This window comes from Rattus norvegicus, chromosome X (assembly GCF_021556685.1).
Source record: "Rattus norvegicus strain SHRSP/BbbUtx chromosome X, alternate assembly SHRSP_T2T, whole genome shotgun sequence".
Classification (NCBI taxonomy): domain Eukaryota; kingdom Metazoa; phylum Chordata; class Mammalia; order Rodentia; family Muridae; genus Rattus; species Rattus norvegicus.
The window spans coordinates 48,318,177-48,340,505 of NC_141554.1; the positions used below are offsets into that span (position 1 = coordinate 48,318,177).

Here is a 22,329-nt window from a genome sequence, read left to right on the forward strand (position 1 = left end):
ATCAGGAAAGGGGATAACATTTGAAATATAAATAAACAAAGTAGCCAGTAGAGAAAACAGAAAAAAAAGAAAACAAGAAGAGTACAATCTGTAGAACCACAGAGATTATCTGTATAGTAATGGACCAGTGGGAAGGATGAACTTTCCTTGGAAATGGACATAGAGTAGACGGACATGAATAAATGGGAAAGGGGGAAAGAGTCCATGTTCTGATATAGCCTTAGATTCAAGAGCAGTGTGAAAGGTTAATGTACTTTGACACTCATTTCAATATGGATTAGGTTTATTTATTATTAACTTTTGTTGACAGGAAGTAAAACACAAATTTATTACTACCCATTAAATGAGATTTTTATTTAACAAAATCCCACAATCCAAATAATGAATTAAGATGACACAAAGAAGCCCAAAAATATAAGGGGAAGTCAACTGGACTCTTTCTTTGTCACAGGCCACAATTGGCATCCTTTCAAGATGTTTGAAAATTTATATAGACACATGAAGGAAGACTAGTCACTATCTTTGCTGGCATTTCAAGGCTATGTTAGGTAGTAATTTACTTTTAAATTTTGGAATGGGGCGACTTGCCTAAATTTGAAGAAAGGCAAATTGTGCCACTTAGTAGAAAGAAAACTGCAGCTATAATTGCCAAAGCCATGGCACTTCCCATCTTCTGAGTGTGTGGGTGGGAAGGCATATGGAAAGATGGTGGGAAGGAAACCCTCCATTTGCGCACGATGGCTATGTAATTAAACAAAACAGCAAGGTAAAGAAAGCTGCTAGCAATGATGTTCAGAATCCCTGAAAGGCTGAATGGATTGCAGGTGGCATTCCTCCGTACTCTTCCCATACTCACATTCGAAAGAGCAATAATGGTGGTGATTTTCCCAAAGAGCCCAAGAAAGCTAGAAACCAGCAGCAAGTGCTGGTTTATTCGAATATACAAAGGAACGAAGGAATCACGGTAGCTGTATTGGTGACATAATCTGTTGTTGCTGGAGTTGCTGTCAGTGTGGAAAATGCAGGTTCTCCATATGCCCACAAAAGCCACTGTAGGCTTGAGGATCACAGGGTCTTCATAGTGCCACACTTGCCACTGAGGGAGGCCTATGGATATGCAACAGAGTAGCCAGGCCACTGTGGTCAAAGCAAAACCTCCCATTTGGTGATGGCAATTTTTCATCAACATAATGGTGACAGTGAATACTTGTGAACTGCAATGACATACAAGATGAAGATGGTTACTTGGGACAATGACAGTATATTCAGGGTTACATTACTAGGAGAAAAGTATTATGTTTGAGAAAGTAGGCCTTGACCTGGAGAACTGCTTCTGTCAATGTGGGGTAAGAAGAGTATGAGAAGGCTCCTGAGGCAATATGTTCTAACAAGTAGATAATCCAAATGACCTCTAAAATTTTTAATTCTTTATTTTACATGAACTGGAAACCATGCTACCTTTGATTCCTAAGAACTAGATTGAAAGGCATGACCCCTTATCTGATCACTAGCATGATATTTTCAAGGGTCACCCATGGTTAGCAAGTGTGAAAAGTTTGTCTTAGTAATAAGTCAAACATTGCCCAATCATTCATTTTTCTTGGCCATTTGGATTAACTCTAACATTTCCCTCTTAAGAACATCACCATATGAATGATCACTATATATGAACCTTTGTGTTTATACGTCATAATATTATTTCTCTTGAGTAGCTAGTAAGGTATTCAACTGAGGAGGGATACAATGTCAAGTTCATATAGTTTGTATTTTGGAATTTGTAGAACTATTTCATACCAGTTGTATGATTTTACATACCTAGCAGCAAGTCTGGAAGTTTTCAGCTTTTTTATTACTTCCTTTTCATTGGCTATGTGCAATACAGTATCACATCAATACTGAAAGATAGGAAATGAATGGAAACTCATAAAGTAATAGAAAATTTACTTATGGTATGTACAATATAATACATTTTATACTTTATCTTAATGTAACCCAATTCCCCAGAATATTTAAAATATGTCAAATCCTAAAAAAAAAGTGTGAACATGGGTAATACTTACTCTTAGCCATTTATAACATACACAGAAACTATGAGTACATTCATAGTTTTGTAGTTAGGTTTGATTGTCTACTTGAAATAATGGAAAAACAATTAGTGAGGGGGCTCTCAACTGAGGAATTGTCTAGATTTGGTGGATCTATAGGATTGTAATCAGGGATTATTTTCATAATGTTAGTTGAATTATGAAGAACTTCCTGGTGTAAGTAGCAACATTCCCTAGGGAGGGAATTATTAGCTGTATTTGAGTGTAGAAAGGTGTCTGAGTGCTAAAAGGAATGTATTAATACCTTGATCACTCTTCTGGACTGTGCCTATCTGCTTCAAGTTCTTTTCACCTTGCCTTATACAGATTGATGGGTCTTAACATGGAAATGTGAGCCAAATGAATACTTTCTCCAGGAAGTTGATATTTTTGTAGTATTTAATGCCAGAAACATAAAAAGAATTTAACACAAACAGCATAATTGTATCTATTCATCCTTTACTTCTGTCTACATTGAAATATGTTTGGTCAATATTAAATGTGATCCATTTGAATCCTCAGAATCTTGTCTACCTATGTCTTAGGTTAAAATATGTCACATTATTTTGTCATTGATCCTACTAACTTTTGCTTTCTTCTTTTTATTTGTTTATATTGGACGGGGTCTTAAATGTAAGTCAATCTTTTCTCCAATTTCCTATGTACCCCACACTGATCTCATCCATAAAACAACCCTACCTCAGACTCTCTAAACTAAGGTTATTGGCAAGAACACCATACATAGCTTTTGCAAGGATTGTTGTCAATTTTTATAGGGATGGCGGTTTAGTGTGTGTGTGTGTGTGTGTGTGTGTGTGTGTGTGTGTGTGTGTGTGTGTTGTTTGTGTGTTTGTTAAATGTAGATTACCAAAACTACAACTTATTAGTGAAATGTTCTACCACAAATCTAAACCCCTATAATTGGAAAATATTTTCACAGGAATTCTCCATATGTGCATCCTTCCATGTGTTCCCAAGAGCAAAATTTAAGGATGTATTTAAGGAAGGCCAAAGGGAACTGACGCTCCTGAAGTAAAAAAAATCTACTGAGTTGGTATAATTTACAATTAAATAAAGAAAACTCCACTTTTGTTGATCAAGAAGCAGCATTGAGAAGCAACATGGGTTTATCTTGTAATAATCCTTTGTTAGTACCATAGATTGCGTTTGTAGCATGATTTGTAGGTGATACTTATTAAAGATAGGCTCAACAGAAGTCAATGTGTATATCTAAAGGCATACACTAGTTGATCAGAAGATGAAGAGACAGAGCCATGTGAGGCCAGAAATTCTAAATGGACATTCTCTCTCACTCAATAAAATGGAGGACATTAAGTATTAGAAATGAGGAAAGTGGATATAGCCTCATGTCTGAGATCAACTCTGAAAGAAAAGCTCAAGTTTTCAGTTTAGTTTTAGGTGTAGGCAAAGGGAAGATGTAGATTAAAATAGAGATAGTCAGGCAAGTGAAGTCATCCAAATGAATCTTTGGAAAACATTTGAGGAAGTGTCTAAGAGTCTTTGTTAGTAATACTTTGAACAGTGATTATATTGGTACAAGCTGTTGAAAGATGAACAAGGTTGTCTTGATTCCAAGAGTAATCCATGTATGCATGCAATTTTGCTAAGGTTGGTTGCCTGATATGATACAAAGCTTCACTAAATAGGCCAGAACATCCTCAAAAATCATTCTGGAGTCCAGAATGCACCTGAAGTTGTGATACTCTTATCTCTGCCTGCACGCGGATACTAAGATGTACTTATAAGAATAGAATTTAGAAGAAAATGAATATTAATACTTGAGTTAAATTCATGTGCTCTCCAGCATTCGGTAAGGTAAATGAATACAGACTCTTTCACTAGAAAAAAATCTCCAGAGAGGTCATTTTAACTGAACAGTTTCAAAAACAAGCTTTGTTTCTCTGGGCCAGTTCTTTTACTTAAAATCCTAAGTGAATCAAAAGCTCCTTGTATGCACTGGTCCGGTCAGAGAGTTAGGAATGGAGTTTTTCAATTTCACTGGTAGCAGAAGGGACAGTCCTGTGTTTGTGAAAGAGATTCGAAGAGCCAGAGCTGCTCAGAACACAGCAAGATAAAGTATGATGAGTTCTATGTCAGGAGATACGGAATTCACAAACATGCCTTTCATAAGTAGCACAGTGGTAAAACAGACACAATGCTCTCTCTAGTTGGCAGAGTTGGACAAGTAAAATGGTAAAAATTAAAAGTTCAAGTATGGCTTCCACTGCAGTTGAACCATCATAAATCAGATCTCTAGCTATGACCACTAGATCTCAGAGAAAAACTTAAGAGGAGTCTGAACTATTTTATTTATGCCACGTTTTAAAATATTTTATACTATAGATTTTAACTCTTTGCTTTTCAGGGATTAAAGAATAGAATATCTCTGCAATAGGAGCAGGTAGCAATGACTACTGACCTCATAGGAGAGAAAAATAAAGGAGTAGAGACTAAGGATGAGGTGAAATCCTCAGTCTCACCCCTTGCTTTCTGCTTCATTCACGTACACACTGTCTCTTTAAATCCTGATTTAAAATAGAATAAAGGAAGTGGCACCTTCAGTGTTAAGTCCTTACACAGTTAAACTTCAAAATTTTTGAAAGAAATTAAATGCAAGCTTAAGCTGCAATGAAAACCATTATATAAACAACTGAAAGCATATGCAAATGTAATTGAAGGAAGGGGCCAGGATTCAGTCCTAGCAAGCAGAAAAAACTTGGCAGCATCAGTCACATGGTTTTAGACATAGAGTCAAGATGGATAAAGGAAAATGTTTGTGGGGTCAGCCACTGTGTTTAATGAAAGACATCACAGCATGTTATATGGCCAGGGAGAACCTGCATGTAGACGAAGAGGAGGAGAACATTTGTGAAGGTGTGAAAGCAAAGCCTGTCATGTAATAGAGGCCACAAAATGTTAGAAATGCAAGACTCATGGGATATCTCCCAGGAGGAACTGCAGGAAAGGTGTGGAACAAATCTATGAGAAAAGAAGTATGTTGCAATCAGCAAAGCTGGAAAAAAAGAGTAATCTATACCCTTTGACACCAGACAAAGAAAGACCTGATTTGGAATTTTCCTGCTAGGTTTATTGGTCTTTTATTAGGCAAGTAGTTCCTCCCTATATCTGTTGTCTTCTGCTTTGAGATGGTAATATACATTCTGTGTCATTGTATGTTTAAAGTATATGATTTGCCTTTTAATTTTAATTTTACATGGTATTTCTGATAAGAAACTTGAGTATTAAGAGAGACTATAGATTTTGAAATAGTGTTGAGACTGTGGTGGAATATAAGAACTTTTGAACCTGGAGAGACAACATTTTGCATTTTGATAGTGCTACAAATCCTAGGAAGGTTAAGTCATGGAATGTAGTGGTTTGAATGAGTATTACGTTCACAGGTTCATATGTAAGAATGAATTCTTTGTTTGTAGTTAGTTTAATGACTTAGGAAGAATGGTTGCCTTGTTGAAGGCAATATGTCACTGTGTTGGGCTTTGAGGTTTTTCTTTTAAAGCTCATATATTGCATAGTCTCTCTCTCTCTCTCTCTCTCTCTCTCTCTCTGTGTGTGTGTGTGTGTGTGTGTGTGTGTGTGTGTGTGTGTGTGTGTGTCTGCAACTCTTTCTGCTTGCAATTGTGGATTGGATATGAGTTCTCAGCTATGGATTTATTCCTTTCTGACATTATATCATGAACTAACCCTCTAAAATTATAAGCAAGCCTCTAATTAAATTATTACATTCATAAGAGTTGCCTTGACTAGACTATGATGTAGTCACAGTAATAGAACAGTAAATAAGATAGAAGATATCTCAAATACCATGGAATTCTACTAATGTAGTCCCTGGAGGGTTAAACTCCACTGAGCTGAAAACCATATTGTTGGTTGCTAGGGACCAGAGCAAGGAGAAAAAAGATTTAACATTCACTAAAGATAGAATTTAGTTAGAGAAGATTGAAAGTTGTGATGGTTTTATAACCCAACAATGAATGATCTTCCTGCTGTGGAATTAGACACTTAAATGGTTAATAGTGAATTTTGATATGAATTAACTTTTAACCTCATTATTCAGAATATACAATAAAGATGGATGAAAGTTATACTAACCACAGTTGCTGTCTTCAAGTTAACTGTTGGTAGGTGATGTGACAGGGCAATCAGTAAAGTATGCCAGTGGAGCTGACAAGGAAACAGTGACTCTCCCTTATCCTTTGAGTCTCCTTGTTGGCTTATGAGCACCTGGCCTATTAGTACTGGCCTACTTCACAGTTCTGAGAATTCCCTTGACTCACCAGATTCCAATCCTTGCTGACATCACCTACCTACCTATGTTCTTTTATTAATGTTTATTAAAACTATTGATTCTGTGGGGGAGGCAGTGGTATTGTCTGTGCTTTCTTTCAAAATATACTTTCCTTTCAACATTTTCAGTATTTGGTGGATTTACTAGTGCAATTTCTTACTAATGGTCATTATATACCTGACTGATTCAGACCTGCCCACAGTGGCTTTACCTTTTCCCTTGCTATGTACTAATATATATTCCCTATCATTGGAGGTATAATATTTTAGAAATTTTATTGCAATGTAAAGATGCATTGTATGTTGGAAATACGTGGTTTGCTTTTTGTATTTACATAGGGCTACAGTTAGGAGGTTGCCTTGACTATCAGGAGAGACTGTGGATTTTGAGACAGTGTTAGACTGTAAAAGACTACAGGGACTTTGGAAGCTAGATGTAATTCATTTGACTTTATGATATCACTACAAAGTTTATGAGGGCCATAGAATGGAGTATAGTGGTGTGAGTGAAAATATCCACCATAAACTCATGTGTAGAAATGCTTTCCCCAGTTCGTGGAATAATAGATGTGGCATCAACACTCAAGGAACTAGAGTGGTTAATTAGCAGAGGTGTATACAAAAATTGCCTGAATTGTACAGCCAATGAGATTATAGCTGCAATGAAAGGTAAGAACTCCTAAAACACACTTACAACGCATAATTAGTAAACAATTATACATTATGGTAGGCAATATTTTTAGAGAAACTCTGTAGTACATTGAAATATACTGAAAAATGATTTCCTATATTACTTACATTATTCCGATATGTGTCAATACATAGGAATGCATAGGAATATATATTGACACATATTCAAAGTGTGTCACTGTGGGGCTGGAGAGATGGCTTACAGATTAGGAGCATTTGCCTCTCTTCTAGGGGATACAATTTTAATTCAAAACACCCATGTCAACATGGCTCACAATTACCTATAATTCCTGCTTCAGGATACTCAAATCCCTTCTGTGGTCTCTGAAGGCACATCCACATAACTTCCATCACCCCCATCAACACACATACATACAAATAAATTAAATATTTAAGGGCTAGAGAGATATTTTGGGGGTTAATAGCATTTGTTTCTCTTCCACAGTATCTGGTTTCAATTCCTAACACTCACACAGCATCTCACAAATATCTGAATCTCCATTTCAAGGGAATCCAATGCCCTGCTTTGGCCCTCAGTGGCATCTGGAGAAAGTGGTACATGGATATGCATATAGTTAACAAACCAATACACATAAATATGTTTTTAAAAGTTAACTTTTTAAAAATTTACATTAATATAACCCTGTTTTTAGTTTTAGAAAAATGAAGAGATGCAGTTAGAAAATGATGTGGGGGCTGACAGGAAGTGATAGATTTGATACAAATATTTTTCTTTATATTTGTTCATAATTTCTTTGAGCAGTCTCACCATTATAGCTTGAGGTTGTGATATTCCTTGCTCAACTGGAGAAGGTTATGAATTAAGACATGTGTCTCCCTGCCCTTCTTAAACACCTGTTATTATCTAATATTTTATTGTGAGACTAATAACTTATTTATGTTTTAATATTCTGTAGTATATTGATCTATATTTTAGTTATGAATACTAGATACAAGTAAAAATAAAAAGACAACACTGACACATGAATTTTTACCCCATATTCATAATATTATATACACAGGACAGGCCTAAGCTTCGAAATGGGTTCTGAGAGAAGGGTTATTTGAGAGCTGTGAAACAAATGACTTAAATTCAAATCATTGGTCCAAGCTGTCAAGCCTATGTTCTGCTCATGACAGCTTTCTAGCCTGTGCTCTGTATGTTCTATTTGAGACAGTTCTCTAAGCAGTGCTTTCTTATTATTTTAAAAGCTCTCTGGATAGCTCATCTCTTGCAGACCAAAAGCCCAATCTTTTATTTTACATATGAATTCAGTCTTTAGCCAAGGTTCCCTTTGGATTATCTTATGAATCAGCATCCCATGACCCTAACCCCTTGATTCTTAGGAAAAGACAGAAAGCACAAGCACAGACAATAAAGTAGCTGGGTAGGATCCCACCCTGAAATCACCATTCCAACCACTCCTCTACATAAATTAGCTCTGTCCTAGGCTGACCTTGAACTCAGGAGTCCTCCTGCCTTTGTAAGCAGAAGGAAAACACTTATTTTGATCTTATCTTGCCTTGTGATAACCATTCCCTAAATCTCTTTGTCTCTTTCCTTAGTATTTTTCTGAGGATCTGGTTCATAGTGCAGCTGCCTCTGTTCTATAACACTCTGATGACACTCCTTATACTATTGATATTGAATCCTTATATTTTACATAGTTGAGAAATAATATAATTTTGGCTCCATGTTTTCAGCATTCATTCCCACATCCTTAAGGGCTGTCCTGAAGGTCACAATATTGTACCACTTTTGCTGAGGCATAGACACAGCCTTGCCTCCTGGACTCGTGCTGTCTCTAATTAACATGGAGTACACTATTATACAAACAAGCCTTATGATCATAGCAACCATCAAAACTCATGGAGGGTCACCCTCTGCTGGCTCTATTTCAGCAGTGGGAAACCATGTCATACTGTCCCTCACATGGCCACGCTGGACTTGACAATTATGTGACATTTTCAGTAGTCATTGTGTCCTATAATATATGCCTGTAAATAAGCAGTACTACTATGCTTATAAACTAGAGTCATTGTCTTCAGGAGGCTATGAACATTAGGACATTTACTCTTTTTACTACAGTTTATCTCTACTTATAAACAGGAAATAGGAACTTATTTAGGCAAAGTCACATGGAAAACATGCAGTTGGGAAGTGATAGGGCCTTGCATAAAGGTGTTTGTTCTGGGGATTGAACTGGTTTTCCTATGGCCAATGACATGCTTCAGCCATTTAAAAGTCAGTAAGTATAACATGACTAAAGCTATGACAGGCAACAATTATATGATTTATTAGTTCACTATATTAATATTAATATTATTTTGATGAGCGTTTAACCTTCCTATATGGATGTGCATCATGTGCATACTTTGTTTCTGCTTAGGTCAGAAGAAGGCATCACATTTCCTAGAACTGGAGTTAACAGATGGCTGTGTGTTATCATTGTTGGTGCTGGGAACCAAACTCGGGTATTTAGAAGCAAAAAACACTCTTAAATATTGAACTATCTCTTTGGCCTTGTAAGTCATGATATTTAATCATGTTTCTCTGTTTACCATAAAAACATTTTTAAAAAGCTATACAGACTCAGCAAGCTATATTTAGGAATACACACACACACACACACACACACACATATAAACATACATACATACATACATACATACATACATACATACATACATACAAGCATGCAATAACAATTCAAAAAGAGGCAATGAATTTACAACACAATGTAGACAGGTATGGGAAGGTTAAGAGGGAGAACAGGAAGAAGGAATTTTTTATTATATCATAATTTAAATATTAGTATTAAAAATGTCATTCTGTATACTTTGGTCATTAGTAGTAAGTTATAACGCTAAAAGGGGCAGAAAAAGAAGCATTTTTTTCTAGTGCATTATTTTAAGTCATTGCAAATTCTTTGCATGGTGATTATTTTAAGCACTTCATGGTTGGACATTTTAAGTAAGCACTCCTAACATCATGCCTTCTACCACACATTGAATGAATGTCAAGCAGAGCTTGATGATAACAACTCACTTGGCCTTTGGAGTTTCTATGGATATTTTTGCTACATGTATTTATTTTAAAACAGTGCTTGGCTATCTGTTAAAGAGAAAAAAATACCTTCAAAGTAAAAATAAACTAAATAATGTTATCTGCAATGTCAACAGTGACTCTTGTACCTGAATATTTCTGAAGCTATTTGAGTGGATATATTGTCAGAGAACACTGGGCATCCATCATTAAAGGTAATGAATTCTCCCTTTAGAGAGAGGAACAACATTCCTTCTACAACTCTTAAGCTTTGAAGAGTGTACAAAGTACCACTTATTTGAAGGTGCACCTTTGATGGTACACCTTTTTATTGCCCTGAGTTACCACAAGTTTGGCAAGGAGGAGCTCTTTGGTATCTCCTTGGGAGGACTAAGACGTTGAAGAAGGGACATCTAAGAATTCTGGCTTCTTCTTTATAGTCATATAACAACTTCTTACATATTGGACATTTTCCACAACATACAGATGAAATGAGATACGGTGGTTAGTGTTCTGTAAAATGTGTTCATTGCATACTATAAAAAGAATGATGTTAAATTCATTCTTGTACAAGCCAGGTAGTTAATCACCATTGTTTTGGGACCCACAGTGTCCTGTCCATCATTCTACCCACTGTGGGCAGGGTAAAGAGTTCCCAGAACAGGAATGAATACTAAATAGTGTTGTATTCCATCAAAAATTGGTTTACAGACACTGATACTTAAATTTGTGTGATAGTCTCATGACAATAATATTCTTTGAGCCAACAATTAAAGAACAAATTCCATGAAAGCAAGTAGTAAGTTGTGAGACCATTTCTTTTTTTTTTTTTATTAACTTGAGTATTTCTTATATACATTTCGAGTGTTATTCCCTTTCCCGGTTTCAGGAGAAACATCCCCCTAATCCCACCCCCTCCCCTTCTTTTTGGGTGTTCCCCTCCCCAACCTCCCCCCATTACCACCCTCCCCTCAACAATCACGTTCACTCAGGGTTCAGTCTCAGCAGGACCCAGGGCTTCCCCTTCCACTGGTGCTCTTACTAGGATATTCAATGCTACCTATGAGGTCAGAGTCCAGGGTCAGTCCATGTATAGTCTTTAGGTAGTGGCTTAGTCCCTGGAAGCTCTGGATGCTTGGCATTGTTGTACATATGGGGTCTCGAGCCCCTTCAAACTCTTCCACTTCTTTCTCTGATTCCTTCAACGGGGGTCCTATTCTCAATTCAGTGGTTTGCTGCTGGCATTCGCCTCTGTGTTTGCTGTATTCTGGCTGTGTCTCTCGGGAAAGATCTACATCCGGCTCCTGTCGGCGGCCTGCACTTCTTTACTTCATCCATCTTGTCTAATTGGATGGCTGTATATGTATGGGCCACATGTGGGGCAGACTCTGAATGGGTGTTCCTTCGGTCTCTGTTTTAATCTTTGCCTCTCTATTCCCTGCCAAGGGTATTCTTGTTCCCCTTTTAAAGAAGGAGTGAAGCATTCACATTTTGATCAACCGTCTTGAGTTTCATTTGTTCTAGGCATCTAGGGTAATTCAAGCATTTGGGCTAATAGCCACTTATCAATGAGTGCATACCATGTGTGTGTGTTTCTGTGATTGGGTTACCTCACTCAGGATGATATTTTCCAGTTCCGACCATTTGCCTACGAATTTCATAAAGTCATTGTTTTTGATAGCTGAGTAATATTCCATTGTGTAGATGTACCACATTTTCTGTATCCATTCCTCTGTTGAAGGGCATCTGGGTTCTTTCCAGCTTCTGGCTATTATTAATAAGGCTGCGATGAACATAGTGGAGCATGTGTCTTTTTTATATGTTGGGTCATCTTTTGGGTATATGCCCAAGAGAGGTATAGCTGGATCCTCAGGCAGTTCAATGTCCAATTTTCTGAGGAACCTCCAGACTGATTTCCAGAATGGTTGTACCAGTCTGCAATCCCACCAACAATGGAGGAGTGTTCCTCTTTCTCCACATCCTCGCCAGCATCTGCTGTCACCTGAGTTTTTTTTTTTCCAAGGGAAAATATTTTAGTATATTTTTTCAGAACTTTTGCTCTTCAAATATATTTCTTCTTTAAGATGAGACAATATGCTTACTCATATTATGAAAATTGTCCTAACATATCTCTGTTTTCTTATTTTTTACTTTTTTTTGCCAGCACACAACCTATATTTTATTTTTTTTCTGTATATATATATTTATATTTATATTTATATAGAAAGACCAATAATAGCAGTGTGTTATGCATCAACAGCAGCAACAGCTTTTCCAGGTTCTGCAGTCATCTGAACAAAACTGTAGAGACATCCAGCACACTCCATTAAAAAAAAAAAGTAAAAGAACAAAACCCGAGAAAACAGCACAGTTCTGTTACTCTTGTGGTACCTGGCACCATTTTTTTTAAATTAGCTTCTCAATCATCATCTGGAAAGAAAACATTCTGAGCAACATCATTAAAAACAGCTCTGATAAAGCACGGTCACTACGACGTATCATAAAGCAGGTACAAGCTATTTTACATCCACAGAGGTATGATACAGTACTGTCCTACATCTATAATACTAGAGGATACAATTTAAAAGGCATTATTTGAGACTTGATTCTACTTTTCCAGCAGAGGGCCCAAAGGATGGTGTGACACAGCTTTGTAAAGAAACATACTCTAGACAGGATTTCCTTTCACTAGTGGCACACTTCTAAGGATTCATTCTCTCCATGAATGTCAGCTAAAACCGTTGTTAAAAAAATGAAATATCCCTAGAACAAAACCGTATAACCACCGGATTCACATGAAGATGACCTAGTGGAGACAAGCTGGACCTCACCTTACCAACAAGCTATCAAATCTGTTATGTTTAAATAGTGAGACCTCCAAGGAATGAGATGCCAAGTAGTCCTTCAAAGCTTCGGACCACAATCAAACACAGCATCCTTTTCAACAGAAGCAGAAGCTCATCTGAATATGCTCAAGGATGCTGACATCAACATTTAATCATCTCCTCACTCATCCAGGAAGAAGGGGAGATCAGTTACTACTGTACTTTATTGTGTTCAACCAAATCACCATGTTACAAAAATAGCAAGCTGCCATAATAAAAAATAAGGCTCCTCTATCCAGCACCAGATAGCATCATTTTACTTTCAAGCCTAGAAATTGCACACTTGTATATAAACCAACCGAAGATGAGGATTGAGAGTTCATCTTGGTGGATTTTTCCTTTGATGAATATGAAGTGTCCTTCCTTATCTTTTTTTATGACTTTTAATTGAAAATTGATTTTATTTGATATTAGAATGGCTACTCCAGCTTGCTTCTTCAGACCATTTGCTTGGAAAGTTGTTTTCCAGCCTTTCACTCTGAGGTAGTGTCTGTCTTTGTCTCTGAGGTGTGTTTCCTGTAGGCAGCAGAATGCAGGGTCGTCATTGCGTATCCAGTTTGTTAATCTATGTCTTTTTATTGGGGAGTTGAGGCCATTGATGTTGAGAGATATTAAGGAATAGTGATTATTGCTTCCTGTTATATTCATATTTGGATGTGAGGTTATGTTTGTGTGCTTTTCTTCTCTTTGTTTTGTTGCCAAGATGATTAGTTTCTTGCTTCTTCTAGAGTATAGCTTGCCTCCTTATGTTGGGCTTTACCCTTTATTATCCTTTGTAGTGCTGGACTTGTAGAAAGATATTGTGTAAATTTGGTTTTGTCATGGAATATCTTGGTTTCTCCATCTATGTTAATTGAGAGTTTTGCAGGATACAGTAACCTGGGCTGGCATTTGTGTTCTCTTAGGGTCTGTATGACATCTGTCCAGGATCTTCTGGCCTTCATAGTTTCTGGCGAGAAGTCTGGTGTGATTCTGATAGGTCTGCCTTTATATGTTACTTGACCTTTTTCCCTTACTGCTTTTAATATTCTTTCTTTATTTTGTGCGTTTGGTGTTTTGACAATTATGTGACGGGAGGTGTTTCTTTTCTGGTCCAATCTATTTGGAGTTCTGTAGGCTTCTTGTATGCCTATGGGTATCTCTTTTTTTAGGTTAGGGAAGTTTTCTTCTATGATTTTGTTGAAGATATTTACTGGTCCTTTGAGCTGGGAGTCTTCACTCTCTTCTATACCTATTATCCTTAGGTTTGATCTTCTCATCGAGTCCTGGATTTCCTGTATGTTTTGGACCAGTAGCTTTTTCTGCTTTGCATTATCTTTGACAGTTGAGTCAATGATTTCTATGGAATCTTCTGCTCCCGAGATTCTCTCTTCCATGTCTTGTATTCTGTTGGTGAAGCTTGTATCTACAGCTCCTTGTCTTTTCTTTTGATTTTCTATGTCCAGGGTGGTTTCCATGTGTTCTTTCTTGATTGCTTCTATTTCCATTTTTAATTCCTTCAACTGTTTGATTGTGTTTTCCTGGAATTCTTTCAGGGATTTTTGCGATTCCTCTCTGTAGGCTTCTACTTGTTCTCTAAGGGAGTTCTTTATGTCTTTCTTGAAGTCCTCCAGCATCATGATCAAATATGATTTTGAAACTAGATCTTGCTTTTCTGGTGTGTTTGGATATTCCGTGTTTGCTTTGGTGGGAGAATTGGGCTCCGATGATGCCATGTAGTCTTGGTTTCTGTTGCTTGGGTTCCTGCGCTTGCCTCTCGCCATCAGATTATCTCTAGTGTTACTTTGTTCTGCTATTTCTGACAGTGGCTAGACCTTCCTATAACCTGTGTGTCAGGAGTGCTGTAGACCTGTTTTCCTGTTTTCTTTCAGCCAGTTATGGGGACAGAGTGTTCTGCTTTCGGGCGTGTAGTTTTTCCTCTCTACAGGTCTTCAGCTGTTCCTGTGGGCCTGTGTCTTGAGTTCACCAGGCAGGTTTCTTGCAGGGGAAAAGTTGGTCCTACCTGTGGTTCCAAGGCTCAAGTTTGCTCGTGGGGTACTGCCTAAGTCCTCTCCACTGTGGCAGCAACCGGGAAGATCTGTGCCGCTTTTTCCAGGAGCCTCCGTGCACCAGGGTTCCAGATGGCGTTTGGTGTTTTCTTCTGGCGCCTGGCTGTGCACAGAGTGCAGTCTCTTCTGGTTTCCCAGGCGTGTCTGCCTCTCTGAAGGTTCAGCTCTCCCTCCCACGGGATTTGGGTGCAGAGAACTGTTTATCCGGTCTGTTTCCTTCAGGTTCCGGCGGTGTCTCAGGTGCAGGGGTCCTGCCGCTCCCGGCCCCTCCCCTACGGGAACCCAGAGGCCTTATACAGTTGCCTCTTGGGCCAGGGATATGGGTAGGGGTGGGCAGTGTTGGTGGTCTCCTCCGCTCTGCAGCCTCAGGAGTGCCCACCTGATCAGGCGGTGAGGTCTCTCTCCCACGGGGTTTGGGAGCAGAGGCTGTGAGACCATTTCTTAATGGAAACTCATAGCCTAATCAATGAACTAATGTTCAAACTAAAACAAATGTTGCTTGAAGGAGGCACTTGGCCATTTTTTGTCACAGATCACTATTGCCTGTTTAAATTCCTGTAAAACTTTTAAAGATATCCTAATAATGCTGTACACAGTCCATGTGGATGTTTCATTTGTAAATTCATTCAATATATGTTTTAATCTTCAAATTTTAGTAGGTACTTTGATATACAAAAGAATATTATGATAGGTACAAAAACACAAGAGCAACTACAATAGCCTTTACTGTGTAATACCCACTTTCCTGAGTATGTGACAGGCAATACATATTAAAATCTAGTGAGAAGGTAGTCATCTCCTTATATGACTATGTGGTAATTATGGAACTTACACAGGGCAATACAGCAGAGTTAATAGAAACCATGTGCATATTACTGAGATCTAATGGATTATAGGTGAATTTATTCCACAGTGTCCCCTTGTACACATTTCTAAATTCTAAAATGCTTGAGACTTTCCCAATGAGCTGAAGAATGTGTTAGCAGGTTAACTGCACAATGAAAAGCAGGTACCATTGTAGCTATAACAGTGACACACTACATGGTTTTTGGAGTTTCAGTTGCTTTCATGGTGATAAATGCAGATTCATATTCATATAAACATTGTTCTAAGTCAAGAGATCATTAGCTCATGCAAGAACTACATTTACTACTGTAGGATGCTATGGAGACATGCAAAGGATCCATGCTACTGTGAACAGAGTGAAGCTTGTGATATAGTGACTGACGATTTTATAGAGGAAGTACATACTGGCTTGAAAACACTGGACAACTGCAAAAGGTATGAAAAGGCATCCAGATAGGCTCCTTGGGAATGTGACTGTGTCCCTTGAAAGAGCAGTTCCAGAAATGAAGAGTGTTTCAGAAGGTTGGACTTTGTACCAGAGATCTTCTGTTGGGAGTGTGGTATGAGCAAACTACGAGGAGCTTGTAGTAACATTTACTGACATTTTGACAATTTACACATCCTACTACTGCTTCTTCTGATTGTTGGTGCAGACACACAACCAGTATGGCCATAATATTTAGCCATATATATGATCATCAATGTACTATTTGTCATATGAAGAAATGGCAAATTACTTTTGGTAATGGGTATGATAATTGGGTAAGTAGCTTATGCTAATTCTATACCATGGAGCTATATGTCAACTTTATTTACACAAGTGAATTATATATACAATGTGTGAATTTTTGGCTCAACTCTATACTTTCATGAGAGATTTATTTTGCTTTTGGATTTGGTTTTGTTTTGATAGGATGTAACTCTGTCAAGATGGTTTCAACTGTGTTCTTATATGTGCCTTGAACTTCTAACAATGCTCTTGCCTCTCCCTGACAAGTGCTAGGATTAGAGGCATGGGATACCTCATTATATTAATAAAATAATATTTTCAAGGTTCACAGATACTTCTAGCATTTGGGACAAGTTTATCTTCTTTCATGCTAACTAGTATGCCATGGTATAGATGACTACTTTTTTTCTGCTCGTTTATCAATTTTAGACATCTGGCATGGCTCCAAACATTACCTAACATGACCAATGTTGTATGAATAAAAAAGCATATATTAAATTTTGTGCTGAAATATGGCCTGATTTTTCATTGGTTGATCCAAACTAGTTCAATTGTGGTACAAAATAGGCTCAAAACTTTATACTGAAAGCCACAAGTTATAAATGTTCAAACATCTTTATAAATTATCTTACATTTTATTTTATTTTAGTCTAAAAGTCCATCAATGCTTTTAGTTTTGATTTGATGGAGGTGGCAGTGGAGGTAGTAGAATGGCAACATTCTCACTCTATATTGTAAGGCTTCCCTTGAAATTACATTGTCATCACTGTTGATCTTCACATTGAGATCTGATTCAGTTACCAAGCATTTGGGATTATTGGAATGAGCCACCATGCATAAAATATGGGATGGTTGTTGTTGTTGTTGTTGTTGTTGTTGTTGTTGTTGTTGCTGTTGTTGTTGTTTAAAGTGTTGTAGATATAACTCAGGCACTTATGCATGCTAAAAACATATTCTACCAATGACCTACACACACAGCCCAAAAATATTTTCATGGGCTTTACTGACAGTTATTTTACATGCATTTGTCCTTTGCTGCCCCAGAAAAAAAAAACTAAGATATGAATGGCAGGAAGTTACCTAAGGATGTTCAGTTCTATAAATATCACTTATGAAAAAAATTAGTTAGCATATGTCATTTGTTTGAAAATATTTTCTCAAAGAAATACACATTTAGATTCAATATAGTGCTATCGTTAAGTACCCCTTTGTTTATTCTATAGAATCTCTTATTGGACTAATCTTAAGTGCCAAATACTAAAGATAGTTTCCCAAGAGCAAACAAGAAAAGCTGTGTTAACATAAACTACAATGTACCAGAAGATGGATCGATGAAGACGTAAGGCAAGAAGGGATAGAAGAAAATATTTAAGGATATTTCTACTAATTTAACCTAAGGGAGGTATGAAATGTTGGTAGAAGAGATGCCGATATGATCCTGAGATCTGCCCTAAATGCGGAAGTGATATATGGTAAGTGTGGGTTCAAATGAATGAAGGTATTCAAGAGACTTCCAAAGTCAGTCAGTGGAGAATATTGAGGGGCTCAGCATTTCAGAAGGAGTGTAATAAACAGAGTGAGGGAATGTTGGAGGCAACGTCCTAAAATTATGTCTAATCACCAGAGAGAAAGAGGAATACAGATAGAGAGCATATTAACAGACTTCATTCCTTTTGGGTGAAAAATATTGAACAAATTACTTTCTCATATTGGAGGCTGAACCTAGGGCATCAGGCATGATAGGAAGCTCTTTTCAAAGCAACTATATTTCTAGCCTTAAAAAGAAAAAAAAAAAACTTCAAGACACATTAGAGTTAAGGTACCCAACCTAACCTAAATTTCTTGCAGTTAAGAAAGAATTGTTTGTTGTGGTTTGCTCATTTCTTTGTTAATTGTGAGATATGCCCACTGGATTGGCTATACTGTACTCAAACTCATTGATTTGTAAGCTAAAGATAGAACTTGTAATGATATCCTTCCTTCCTGGGCCCACTTATAACTGACTTCTATAAGATAATCAAGAAGAGAGTGCTTTGAAAAACCTACTTAAACAATTTACTTAAATTCTTAGGATGCGTTTGCGATTCATTATAAGGGCAGAGTCAAGGAACATAGACACAAAGCTTGATTCAGAGAAGTCCAAGATAATGTCGTAATTCGAAATATTTACATATCAAACACACACACACTGAATGTAAGATATAGTAAAAACCTAAATTCACACATTGACTCTCACACAATGGTAGTGGCTAACATTTTTTGTTAGTTTAGTTGTTTTAATTTTTGTTTTGTTTTTGATCGATTGATTTACATCACCAAAGCTACCCTCTCCTAGCCCTCATCACAGAGCTCTTCCCCCTCCTCTCTCCGCTTCTCCTTTGAGAGGTTGGGCCCCCTAATGTGTACTCCCCACAATGGCAGATCAAGTTACTGCAGGATTAGAAGCATCCTTATCAACTGAGTCCAGATAAAGCATTCCTGTTGGGCTGGTTATTGATTGGCCATTCCTTCAGTCTCTGCTCCATCTTTGTCCTGCATTTGTTTTAGTCAGGAGAAATTTTAGGTAGAAAGTTTTGTGGGTGTGTTGGTGCCCTTATTCTTTCACTAGGCATCCTGCCTGGCATGAAGTGGTCTCTTCAGGCTCCATATTTCCACTTTTAGGCATCTCAACTAAAGTCACATTCCTGGGAGTTCACCCATCCCAAGTCTCTGAGACTTCTTAAAGACTACCCCAACCCCTACTTTCACCCCTATCCCCTGGCAGCTGCAGATTTTCTTTCATTCTATTTACCCTTTTGCCCTTGCTCCTTTCTCTCACTAGACCTGATCCGAACCCTACATCCACCTCATATCCCCTCTCCCAACCAGTTACCTCCTTCCATGTATTACCCATGATTATTTATTCACTCTTCTAACAGAGAGACTCAAGCACACTTACTTGGGCCTTCCTTCTTGTTTAACTTTTTTGCCTCTGTGGGGTGTATCATGGGTATCCTATACTTTTTCTTTAGACCCTTGATCCACTTGGACTTGAATTTGGTGCAGAGTGATAAATATGTACTAAAATTGAATCTTTCTGTCCATACATCCAGTTAGACCAGCACCATTTGTTAATGATGTTTTCTTTTTTTCCATTGTATGGTCTTGGATTCCTTCTCAAAACTCATGTCTCCCCAGATATGGGGGTTTATTTCTGAGTTGTCAATTGAATTACCCATCTGTATCTATGCTATATCAAGGAGTTGTTGTTGTTGTTGTTGTTGTTGTTGTTGTTGTTGCTTTATCACCACTGATCAGTAGTATAAGTCGAGGTTAGGTGTGGTGATTCCTCTAGAAGTTCTTTTATTGTTCAGGATTGTTTTAGCTATCCTAGGTGTTTTGGTTTTCCATGTGGATTTGAGAATTACTCTTTCAAGGTCTGTAAAACATTGTATTAGAATTTTGATGGGAATGGAATTGAACCTGTAGATTACTTTTGTTAAGAGGGCCTATGTTAATCCTACCGATCCATGAGCATGGGGTATCTTTCCAACTTGTGATATCTTCTCCAATTTCTTTCTTTGGCAACCTGAAGTAATTGTGGTATAGGTCTTTCACTTGCTTGGTTAGAGTTATACCAAGATATTCTACACTATTTGTGGCTACTGTGAAGTGTGTTTTATCCCTAATTTCTTCTCAGCCCATTTATCATTTGTATAAAGGTAGGCTAGTTATTTCTTTAAGTTAACTTTGCATCCAGTCAAGTTGCTGAAGTTGTTTACCAGTGGTCAAAGTTCTCTTGCAGAATTTTAGGGACTGCTTATATATACAATCATATCATCTGTGACTTGTGATACTTTGACTTCTTCTTTGTCAATTTGTATTAGCTTGGTCTCAGTTTGTTTTCATATTGTTCTAGCTAGAATTTCAAGTGATATATTGAACAGACTGGGAAAGAGTGGGCTGCCTTTGTCTTAGTCACGTTTTATATTGCTGCACAAAACATCATGACCAAGAAGCAAGTTGGGGAGAAAAGGGTTTATTCAGCTTATATTTCCACATTGCTGTTCATCAACAAAGGAAGTCAGGGCTGGAACTCAAGCAGGTCAGAGAGCAGGGCCTGATGCAGAGGCCACGGAGGGATGTTACTTACTGCTTTGCTTCCCCTGCCTTGCTCAGCTTGCTTTCTTATAGAACCCAGGATTACCAGCCCAAGGTTGACACTACCCACAATAGGTCCTCCCCTCTTTGTTCACTAATTGAGAAAATGCCTTACAGCTGGATCTTATAGAGGCATTTCCTCAAGGGAGGCTCTTTTCTGTGTGATAACACTAGTTTGTTTCAAATTGACACACAAAGCCAACTAGTACACTAGTGAAACTTCTTTTATTTCTCTCCGTGTAATCTGATGTTGGCTAATGATTTGCTGTATATTGCTTTTTTATGTTTAGGTATATGATTTGAATCACTGATCACTCCAAGACTGTTTTTTAACTTTCATTTTTTTTACTCCATTCATTACACCCTCCCAGTATGCCCTCCCACAGTTCCTCATCACATTTTTCTCCCCACTGTATCCAAAAGGATCTCCTCTATCCCCATTACTTCTCCCCACTGCCTGAGGCCTCCTTTCTCGGAGGCTTAGTGACATCATTCACTGAGACCACACCATGCAGTCCTTTGCTATATATTTGTTGGGGGTGTTTGGACCAGTTCTTGTAGGCTGTCTGGTTAGTGGCTCAGTGTCTGAGAGATCTAAGGGGTCTGGGTTAGATGAGACTACTTGTCCTTCTGTTGGGTTGCCCCACTCCTCAGCTTCTTCCAGCCTTTCCCTAATTCAACCTGTCATATCATTTGCAAATAGTGATACCTTGACTCCTTCTTGGCCAATTTGTATTCTCTGATCTCCTTTTTTTTTATTCTCAAGTATATCCTTTTTATTAGTACTTATAAAACTGTTGAAATTTTTTTTTACAAATGCATAGTTGATTATTTATCTAAATTGAGCTTTTCTTTTCCATAAAATTCTTTTTTCCCTACTTAAGGAAAGCCAGGTTTGATTTAATCCAAAAAATGATTCATTTTTGCTCTGTAGCACTATTAAAAGAAGTTTGTGATTCTGAGATTGATCACAATTTGCCCACAGCACTAGTGGAAATCACTGCAACTGTCCTTGATCAAGAGGTTTGCTTCTCATCTTCCTTTGGAGAGTCATCAATAAAAATAAAGATAGTGAGTTGTTCAGGGGACAGTACTTCCCTCTTCTAAGCAACCTGATGTATTTTACTCACTTTTCCTTGACTTACTTCCTATCATGCACTCCATCATTTTCCTCCCTAGGATGATGATGTCCACTTGCTAGTTTTACTGGTCATAAGGGATTTAGTAGACAAATGTGATGATATTTTTTTGGATCAGCTCACCAGACTTGGGGTAATTAGCAAAGTGTTAACTTTGGCAGGTCCTTCTCCTGATGATGAGAATAAAGAGGAATCAAAACCAGAAAAGGTGAGTGGTCCTAATTGTTATATTAAGAACAGGGTTTGTTCTTAAAGAAATGTATTTTTAACTTAGGATGGATTTGAGGAAATAATTGCAATAAAAATTAGCACTACTTATATTTTGGTAAATTTTCCTTTAAAATTTTTGTTATAATTGTAAATGAAGAGCAAGGTATCAAATGTAGTTAAAGAAT

General features: G+C 37.6%; 1 protein-coding gene across 1 annotated transcript; it reads right to left on the reverse strand.

The window, feature by feature from the left end:
* Window positions 1-313: 313 nt before the first annotated feature.
* Cldn34b (claudin 34B) lies at window positions 314-6,369 on the reverse strand. The gene is given in 3 exon segments (NM_001408871.1): window positions 314-1,214; window positions 1,816-1,895; window positions 6,216-6,369. A coding segment is annotated over 1 exon segment (627 nt). The 5' UTR covers window positions 1,190-1,214; window positions 1,816-1,895; window positions 6,216-6,369; the 3' UTR covers window positions 314-562.
* Between the last annotated feature and the right edge of the window lie 15,960 nt (window positions 6,370-22,329).